This window comes from Salvelinus alpinus, chromosome 7 (genome assembly GCF_045679555.1).
Source record: "Salvelinus alpinus chromosome 7, SLU_Salpinus.1, whole genome shotgun sequence".
NCBI lineage: Eukaryota > Metazoa > Chordata > Actinopteri > Salmoniformes > Salmonidae > Salvelinus > Salvelinus alpinus.
The window spans coordinates 10,787,327-10,797,734 of NC_092092.1; the positions used below are offsets into that span (position 1 = coordinate 10,787,327).

Below are 10,408 nucleotides of genomic sequence, written 5' to 3' on the forward strand. Positions count from 1 at the left end.
ACATTTCTTTAAATGTGTAATTTATTGTAACAGACTGAACAATGCTAGACAATGCAAGACAGGTAAACTGCCTCTGTTGGCCATTGGTGTTGTGTAGACGTTTCCTGACCTCTTGTGGCATGTAGTTGAATGTGCATACTTACACATTACACTAGTTACCTGGATTCACTAAAATGCAAATTGTAGGGGTAAAAAGTATGTACAACTGCTGCAATAGAAACATGTATTTAATTAATTGTCAGTAAAAATTACAGAGGATCGGAACCAGATCAAATAAAGCCACCATTTAAAACCAAAGCGTATCCCACAACTGAAATGAAATCTAACTAACTTAACAGCAGAAACAACATCAGTTTCAGATACAATAAGTATATCTGATTAAATCATGATCATCATTCCATCAAATTATGGAGATGGCATTACTAATGTAAACCAATGGGTTTTAACCACCACCATACACAATCTTAATAACTCAACACTTTTTACATCAAAACATATTTAAAGAGTAATGGAGGCAGTGAAAAGACTTCTTCATAAACCGTGCATTGAACTTTAGATTTTGTTTGACAAAAAGTAGGACCATACTTTAAACAATTTAAAAGCAAATGTCATACTATATTACTGGTGGCATTAGGGTTATTATGATCAGTGAGAGCGTTGGGCCAGAAACAGAAAGGTCGCTGGTTCAAATACCTGAGGTGACAAGGTGAAAAATCTGACTATGGCTGACCCTGTAAAACAACACATTTCACTGTACCTATTTGTTGTATGTGTCAATAAAACATTTTTTATATATTTGTATGACACATTTGGCAAAGCACAAGATTTACATTACATTTACATTTAAGTCATTTAGCAGACGCTCTTATCCAGAGCGACTTACAAATTGGAAAGTTCAGACATATTCATCCTGGTCCCCCCGTGGGGAATGAACCCACAACCCTGGCGTTGCAAGCGCCATGCTCTACCAACTGAGCCACACGGGACCACTTAAGGACCTTATATCACTCTTAGTATGCCATTTGCGTATAAAATATTTATAAAGCATTATATGGGAAGTATAGGCCTTCAGGAGTGTCATTAAAAGCTGATTTATTCCCTGAGTTAAAACATGATCAACCTGCTTCTAAGAATCAAGCAGTACAATTTTAAGTTTGAATGCCAGAAAACACATCAAAATAGCAGTAGACAAATTCAATTGGAAACAGTTGTGTTTTTAGTAGTTCAGTATAGTATTTCTGAGCTAACTCACACTTAGTAGAACCTTGTATCTACACTCAGGAAAAAAAGGTGCTATCTAGAACCTTAAAGGGTTCTTCGGCTGTCCCCAAAGTAGAACCCTTTGAAGAACTATTTTTGGTTGCAGGTAGAACCCTTTTGCGTTCCATGTAGAACCCTTTCTACAGAGGGTTCTACCTGGAACCAAAAATGTTTTTCCTATGAGACAGCCGAATAACCCTTTTTTCGAAGAGTATGTTCCATGTGAGATATGACTGATTATAGAGTCACCAGACCTCACTAGCCACTACATTGATGGCTTCCCCTTAAAGGGAGGGTAGTAGACAGGTGTGGCATGGTCACATACACTGAACTCTGTACCCTTAACATTGAGGAAGTCAATTAGTCTCAGAGTGTCTGTCTCAGAATGCTCACAGTTGGCAAGTTGGAAGTCTGAGTTGAAGCAGATCTCGATCTGGCCCAAGATTTGCACCTTCCCACCCTGTGAACAAGAAATAACTTAGTGATATGGTCTCCATTCAGGGTTAGGATTCATGATTTAACATTTTAGTTGTGTGAAACAAACACTATTTATGTAGAATGAATAAGGAAATGTATTCTAAATACAAAAATTGTACACAATCCACATAATCCTCTACTCTTCAAAGAAAACCTGTAGGCAAATTCAATAACTAGTTGTGCTTGAGTTTGCATTTTACCAAAATAAAAATATTTAAAAAAACATGATACCTTTGGATGAATACACTGAATCTTTGGTTTCACACTGTAGAAGTTGAGAATGATTCCTTCGATGTGGTCAAACTAAAAACACAGAAGTAGTACATTTAACCATGAGTATTCATCACATGCACATCTGAATCATTTCACTGACAGTAGCTAAGTACAAATGTAAGATCTTAATTTGATTACCCTGTTGCAGGAAAGTTTTCCTGCAACGCAAGAACTTCAACATGTGAAGTGTATTTGAGGTTTAAAAAGGCTTCTAAAGTTTGTAATTTCCACTTTGAAATTTCTGACTTGGAGTTTCCCTTACGAAAAATGTATCAACCCTTACAAAAATGTCCATTAATTAGACATAATAATTCACATTTCCTGTTGCTGCAGGATTATTTTCCTGCTGTAGCAAACTGGCTCCAATCAAGATCTTACATCTGTAAACAGGAACAGTAAGTCAAATGACTTGGAGTAAATTAAAAACTATGGCGGGTTTCCCATAACACGGGGTTTCATTTAAAACAGTATAGTATGTTTCTTGATATGACGCAAAAATACTTGCTGTTCTTTAAGTCTAACTTTAAACATACAGCAATTTAATCAGTGCAAAATGCCATTGTCCTTGGTAATGTCGTAATAATGATGTACTTACAGCATAGTAAGTCTCCGAGGGCACAATGTTAAATTTCTTCATCACTCTGAAGACATAAAGAATTTATAAATAACTAGTAGAAACATAAATCAGGCTTCAGGGTATACAGACCATATATTATCCCATATGTTTCATGAGGATACTCTGTTATTTCAGTACACTTACCCATCAAGGTCTAATGTGTGATACAGCTCCAGGACTTTGCCAAAGTATTTGTGTTGACTGTTTAGGGACTCTGCTTTTGCAGCACACGTTCCATGTTTTTGCCATTCATATTGCCTGTAAATAGAAGATCAAATGTGCTAACATTTGTTTAGGAAAATCTTCTTACCTGAAAATATAACAATGACCTGGAGTAAAGTATTTATACAAAATAGAAAATTAGAACAGACCAGAATTCAGAGGATGCTGGAGTTATAAGATCCGGCCACCACTTCTGCATATCTGGAAGTAGGTCCTGTAAAACATAGTCACGATCAAACATTTCTCTTAATTTTTTAAATTATAAACACTTGACTTTTGACTTCAAAATTATTATTTTTGTCACGAATAAGCAAAATGTATGTCTTTTCCCCCAGCAGAACATACCTGGATTAGAGTTACATTGAAGTGCCAAGATGAATTGCATTCCTGGCCTTTATCTGGCCTGTAAGACACAGACATTGGTCAAATGTGTACAAAGATAACAGAGTACACGACAGTTTCTTGTCACTCAAACTCAGAAACCATGATGATTGGGTTGCGGGCAAAGGCAGCATCTTCAGTGCTTTATTTTTTACTGAATATTATTAAGTCATCCTTACCACAGTCCATGCAAAGTCCAGTAGTCAAATTTGGGATCACAGTGTTCCATCTGCAAGTCAAAATGTTTATTTTGTCATACAAGGTGGCACATCTGGAAACTTATGGCCACTGTATCAATTATACAATCAGATCAACACATGATACGTAGAGTTTATTATGCTATGAAACCATAAAGTAGCTTACACTGCAAAATGTGCTTGGCCAGTGTTGAGTTAGGATCAACTTACTCCACATATGCCTGAAATAAAGCAGAGTTACATTCAATAAAATAGTAACATTAGCATGATCAAAGTGCCTCACTCATTTAATGGCCTTTAATTTGCATTGAGACCTGCTACGGAATGACACCAACTCAGTGGCCCTGTGGTTAGAGTGTCCTGGGTTTGGAAGGTTGGGGGAATGATCCTAGCTGCCTCACGCTGACCTATGAGCTGTTGTGTCTCAAAAAGAATACTTACATTGGAATGAATGGCTTGATACAGAGGCCATTAACCAGACAGATACGCCTACCAGTGCATTAACCAGACAGACAGGCCTACCAGTACTTACGGCGACGCGAGTACGAATGAGGAAGACATCAGACCGCAGGCAAGGCACAGCAGGACAACAAGCGCCAAAGATTTCATGTTTACGCTGAAACAAAAAAAAACATACCATTAGGATAGGTCGATTTTGGACCATAGCTGGATTGACATGATCTGTAGGCCTAATATCTTTGTTGGTAGGCTAACTCTTACAATTATAACGCCTACAACTTCAATTGATTTAAGTGGCATATACATAGGTGGAATTACCACAGGGGATATTCAGAAAAAGGTTGATTCGTCCCCCACAATAATGTATTTAAAATAAAACCTCTCATTCCAAAATCATGGGCATTAAGATGGAGTTGGTCCTCCCTTTGCTGCTATAGCAGCCTCCACTCTTCTGGGAAGGCTTTCCACTAGATGTTGGAACATTGCTGCGGGGACTTTCTTGCATTCAGCCACAAGAGCATTAGTGAGGTCGGGCACTAATGTTGGGCGATTAGGCCTGGCTTGCAGTTGGTGTTCCAATTCATCCCAAAGGTGTTCGATGGGGTTGAGGTCAAGGCTCTGTGCAGGCCAGTCAAGTTCTTCTACACCAATCTCGACAAACCACTTCTGTACAGACCTCGCTTTGTACACGGAGCATTGTCATGCGGAAACATGAAAGGTCCTTCACCAAACTTGCCACAAAGTTGGAAGCACAGAATAATTTAGAATGTCATTGTATGCAGTATGGTTAAGATTTCCCTTCACTGAAACTAAGGAGCCTGAATGATGAAAAACAGCCCCGGACCATTATTCCTCCGCCACCAAACTCTACAGTTGGCACTATGCATTGGGACAGGTAGTGTTCTCCTGGCAACGGGCAAACCCAGATTAGTCGGACTGCCAGATGGTGAAGCGCGAGTCATCACTCCAGAGAACACGTTTTCACTGCTCCGGAGTCCAATGGCGGGGAACTCTACACCACTCCAACCGACGCTTGGTATTGCGCATTGTGGTCTTAGACTTGTGTGCGGCTGCTCGGCCATGGAAACCCATTTCACGAATCTCCCGACGAACAGTTCTTGTGCTGACGTTGCTTCCGGGGCCAGTTTGGAACTTGGTAGTGATTGCAGCAACCGAGGACAGATTATATTTTATGCGCTACGTGCTTTAGCACTCAGCGGTGCCGTTCTGTGATTTTCTGTGGCCTTCCACTTCGCGGCTGAGACGCTGTTGCTCCGAGAACTTTCCACTTCATAATAACGGCACATATAGTTAATAGGGGCAGCTCTAGCAGGGGAGAAATTTGACAAGCGGACTTGTTGGAAAGGTGGCATCCTATGACGGTGACACGTTGAAAGTCACTGAGCTCTTCAGTAAAGCCATTCTACTGCCAATGTTTGTCTATGGAGATTGCATGGCTGTGTACTTGATTTCATACACCTGTCAACAACGGTGTGGCTGAAATAGTCAAATCCACTCATTTGGAATGTGGACACCCATATTGGTATTCAAAAAGTATTCAGACCTTGACTTTTTATATATATTTTTTTACTTTACAGCCTTATTCTAACATGGACTAAATTGTTTTCCCCCCCTGATAAATATACACACACAATATCCCATACAGACAAAGCAAAAACAGATTTTTAGACATTTTAGCAAATTTATTACAAATAAAAAAATAGAAATATCACATTTACATAAGTATTCAGACCCTTTAATCAGTACTTTGTTGAAGCACCTTTGGCAGCGATTACAGCCTCACGTCTTCTTCGGTATGATGCTACAAGCTTGGAACACCTGTATTTGGGGAGTTTTTCCCATTCTTTTCTGCAGATCCTGATGGGGAGCGTCGCTGCACAGCTATTTTCAGGTCTCTCCAGATATGTTTGATTGGGTTCAAGTCCGGGCTCAGGCTGGGCCACTCAAAGACATTCAGAGACTTGTTAAGAAGCCACTCCTGTGCTGTCTTGGCTGTGTGCTTAGTGCAATGACCCTATTGGAAGGTGAACCTTTGCCCCAGTCTGAGGTCCTGAGCGTTCTGAGAGTCTTTAGGTGCCTAGTGGCAAACGCCAAACGGGCTGTCATGTGCCTTTTACTAAGGAGTGGCTTCCGTCTGACCACTCTACCATAAAGGCCTGATTGGTGGAGTGCTGCAGAGATGGTTGTCCTATCTCCACAGAGGAACTCTATAGCTCTGTCAGAGTGACCATCAGGTTCTTGGTCACCTCCCTGACCAAGGCCCTTCTCCCCCGATTGCTCAGTTTGGCCGGGCGCCCGGGTCTAGGAAGAGTCTTGGTGGTTCCAAACTTCTTCCATTTAAAAATGATGTTCTTGGGGACCTTCAATGCTGCAGAAATGTTTTGGTACCCTTCCCCAGAGCTGTGCCTTGACACAATCCTGTCTCTGAGCTCTACGGACAATTCCTTCGACCTCATGGCTTGGTTTTTGCTCTGACATGCACTGTCAACTGTGGGACCTTATATAGACAAGTGTGTGCCTCTCCAAATCATGTCCAATCAATTGAATTCAAATCAAATGTTATGTCACATGCGCCGAATACAACACACCTTACTGTGAAATGCTTACTTACAAGCACCTTAACCAACAATGCATTTCAAGTAATAGAGTAAAGAAAATAGTTACCACAAATTAATAATGATAATCAAAGAGTAACAAGAAAATTATATAACAATAATGAGGCTATATACAGGGGGTTTCCAGTACTGAGTCAATGTGCGGGGGTACAGGTTAGTCGAGGTCATTTGTAAAGTGACTAAGCATAGATAACAGTGAGTAACAGCAGTGTAAAAACAAAGGGGTCGGGCACTGACCCCTTGCAATGTAAATAGTCCAGGTGGCCATTTGATTAATTGTTCAGCAGGCTTATGGCTTTGGGGTAGAATTTCTTAAAGAGCCTTTTGGTCCTAGACTTGGCCCTCCGGTACCACTTGCCGTGGGGTAGCAGAGAGAACAGTCTATGACTTGGGTGACCGGAGTCTTTGACAATTTTTTGGGCCTTCCTCTAACACTGCCTAGTATGTAGCGCCTTACGGTCAGATGCCGAGCAGTTGCCATACCAGGCGGTGATGCAACCGGTCACAATGCTCTCAATGGTGCAGCTATAGAACTTTTAGAGGATCTGGGGACCCATGCCAAATCTTTTCAGTCTCCTGAGGGAGAAAAGGTGTTGTCGTACCTTCCTCAAAACTGTCTTGGTGTGTTTGGACCATGACAGTTTGTTCGGTCTGAATACTTTCTGAAGGCACTAACACACACACAGTTGAAGTCTACATACACCTTAGCCAAATACATTTAAAGTCAGTTTCACAATTCCTGAAATTTAATCCTAGTAAAAAAAACTTTTGTCAAAATAGGTCAGTTAGGATCACCACTTTATTGTGAAATGTCAGAATAATAGTAGAGAGAATGATTTATTTCAGCTTGTATTTCTTTCATCACATTCCCAGTGGGTCAGAAGTTTACATACAATTAGTATTTGGCAGCATTGCCTTTAAATTGTTTAACTTGGGTCAAAGGTTTCAGGTAGCCTTCCACAAGCTTCCCACAATAAGTTGGGTGAATTTTGGCCCATTCCTCTGACAGAGCTGGCGTTTTGTAGGCCTCCTGTCTCGCACACACTTTCCAGTTCTGCCCACAACTTCCTATAGGATTGAGGTCAGGACTTTGATGGCCACTCCAATACCTTGAATTTGTTGTCCTTAAGCGATTTTGCCACAATTTTGGAAGTATGCTTGGGTCATTGCCCATTTGTGACCTATCTTTAGCTTCCTGACTGATGTCTTGAGATGTTGCTTCAATATATTTACATAATTTTCCTACCATCTATTTTGTGAAGTGCACCAGTCCCTCCTGCAGCAAAGCACCCCCACAACATGATGCTGCCACCCCCGTGCTTCATGGTTGGGATGGTGTTCTTCAGCTTGCAAGCCTCCCCCTTTTTCCTCCAAACATAATGGTCATTATGGCCAAACAGTTCTATTTTTGTTTCATCAGCCAGAGGACATTTCTCCAAAAAGTACAACCTTTGTCCCCATGTGCAGTTGCAAACCGTAGTCTGGCTTTTTTAATGTTGGTTTTGGAGCAGTGGCTTCTTCCTTGCTGAGCGGCCTTTCTGGTTATTTCGAGATAGGACTCGTTTTACTGTGGATATAGATACTTTTGTACCTGTTTCCTCCATCTTCACAAGGTCCTTTGCTGTTGTTCTGGGATTGATTTGCACTTTTCGCCCCCAAAGTATGTTAATCTCTAGGAGACAGAACGAGTCTCCTTCCTGAGCGGTATGACGGCTGCGTGATCCCATGGTGTTTATACTTGCATACTATTGTTTGTACAGATGGACGTGGTACCTTCAGGCATTTGGAAATTGCTCCCAAGGATGAACCAGACTTGTGGAGGTCTACAATTTTTTTTCTGAGGTCTTGGCTGATTTATTTTGATTTCCCCATGATGTCAAACAAAGAGGCAATGATATGAAAGGTAGGCCTTGAAATACATCCACAGGTACACCTCCAATTGACTCAAATGATGTCAATTAGCCTATCAGAAGCTTCTAAAGCCATGACAATTTTCTGGAATTTTCCAAGCTGTTTAAAGGCACAGTCAACCTAGTGTATGTAAACTTCTGACCCACTGGAATTGTGATACAGTGAATTATAAGTGAAATAATCTGTCTGTAAACAATTGTTGGAAAAACTACTTGTGTCATGCACAAAGTAGATTTCCTAACAGACTTTCCAAAACTATAGTATTTTAACAAGAAGTGTGGAGTGGTTGAATAACGACTTTTAATGACTCCAACTTAAGTGTATGTAAACTTCCGACTTCAACTGTAGGTAGACGAACTTCAACTATAACAAAACTCAGTCTTCATCTTTTGTTTCTTCTTAAAATAAAGTAATATGCATGTGTGTCACACCTGCTCCCGCTCTCCCCCCTCCCCCTGCTCCCCAGCACTACACACTCCTGCCACCATCATTACACACACCTGCCTTCCCCTGTCACGCCCATCAGCGATTATTGGACTCACCTGGACTCAATCACCTCTGTCATTACTTCCCCTATTTGTCTGTTCCCCGATTCAGCATTGATTGTCATATGTCCTTGTGCTAATGCTGGTCCTGTCTTGTTCCATGTCTGTTCCAATTGAATGTTTGACTCCCCCGTACCCGCTTCTCTACTCCAGCGTCGGTCCTTACAAGATCATTATAATACAACTCAGTCTTCATATTTTACGTCTTAATATTTGCCTTGAAATACCTTCATTATTGATGGTGACTACTTCGCCTTCCACTTATATTGTGTTTTCAAAATACCACATTCATATACCCCTCCATAGCCCTCAAGAGAGGCATGATAAGTCATGTCAAACTGTGCAGAATTACAGGAAATGCTTTTTAACCCAACCCCCCACCCTCCCAATACCTACACCACAATTTCGCCCTTGACTTAAATGTTTTTAGCCTATTATATAAATGTTTAATTTTAGTCTATATACCATATGTAATAACAGTTATAGGCTACAATGGTTTAAATGGTGTGATTCTTACATTGGTGCTTGCCAGATACTATTGAGCTGATATTTGCGCCCATCAGCGCCACGGTTTGCTGTCAAGTCAAATAATCGAGCCTGTTTCGCAACTCCGTGTAAACCGTCGTTGTGGGGGAGCGCAACTTGAGCTCGCACAATAGAAGGCTATGGGTTACTGTCATTATTTTACAAACACTGTCTCCAGCTGGCTACACGTAGCCTAGACTATTGGGTACATTTTCAATATAGTCTACGAGTGACACAACAAGTTCTTACCTGTGTTTTGTTCTTTTGTTCTTGTGGATCGATGTAAAACCCTGCTACAGTAACCTGGCGTATACCCAACTAGAAGTTTGGAAGGACCATTTAGATGAGGAAATATTTATATTGTTTTATAGATTAGCAATATGACATCTCACTAGTATCACTTATGGTTTCAAATTAGATAGCCACTACGATTCGATGTCTGGAGGTAGAAGAGATGGTGGATAAATGAAGATGTCTTACTCAGGCAGTTTACCATTGTACATTTTTTTCACGGTTCCTGTCTCTGTAAGTAGGCGTTCCCTCTCTCACGTGAGCTTGCTTTACCGTGTAAGACCAATGGTTTTGGTCTATTTATTGTCCTTTCCCAGCTCTCCCCACCCCACCCGACCAGAAAAAATTGCCAGTGAGATATTGGGCAGCCCTTCAAGGTGGCAGGGGCAATAAGTAGACCAGAATAGCCACGCTCTGAACTGAAAAAAATTTGTGGATGTCTCGCTTTCTCTACTGTCTCTGGTAGTAGCCTACAATAATGAAAGTGTGAAATTATTTTCCTGTAACAGAGCTGAGTCTCACGCAATGATGTAAAGTACTTAAGTAAAAATACTTTAAAGTACTACTTAAGTAGTTTTTTGGGGTATCTGTACTTTACTATTTATATTTTGGACA

General features: G+C 40.8%; 1 protein-coding gene across 2 annotated transcripts; it reads right to left on the minus strand.

Annotated features, from left to right (window-relative positions):
• Positions 1-209: 209 nt before the first annotated feature.
• On the minus strand, positions 210-10,026 carry LOC139580440 (ribonuclease T2-like). 2 transcript variants are annotated; one of them, XM_071409112.1, is made up of 10 exons: positions 9,752-10,026; positions 3,959-4,042; positions 3,593-3,647; positions 3,409-3,458; positions 3,194-3,251; positions 2,998-3,062; positions 2,771-2,884; positions 2,606-2,651; positions 1,969-2,040; positions 210-1,720 (listed from the first exon to the last, which is right to left on the minus strand). In XM_071409112.1, the coding sequence occupies exons 2-10, from the start codon at positions 4,033-4,035 to the stop codon at positions 1,526-1,528; spliced, it is 732 nt and encodes a 243-aa protein (XP_071265213.1). In that variant the 5' UTR covers positions 4,036-4,042; positions 9,752-10,026; the 3' UTR covers positions 210-1,525. The 2 variants fall into 2 exon arrangements, with proteins under 2 accessions (XP_071265213.1, XP_071265212.1); XM_071409111.1 differs by lacking the exon at positions 9,752-10,026 and adding an exon at positions 8,975-9,259.
• Between the last annotated feature and the right edge of the window lie 382 nt (positions 10,027-10,408).

Bases quoted from the DNA above. Each gene is read 5' to 3' on its own strand.
- LOC139580440 (XM_071409111.1), bottom strand. From the start codon at position 9,042: ATGACAATCAATGCTGAATCGGGGAACAGACAAATAGGGGAAGTAATG. The intron at 2,041-2,605 runs GTAAGTACATCA...CTGTGTTTTTAG, and splicing joins CCTCGGAGACTTACTATGCT to TTTGACCACATCGAAGGAAT. The intron at 1,721-1,968 runs GTATCATGTTTT...TCTTGTTCACAG, and splicing joins TTCAGTGTATTCATCCAAAG to GGTGGGAAGGTGCAAATCTT.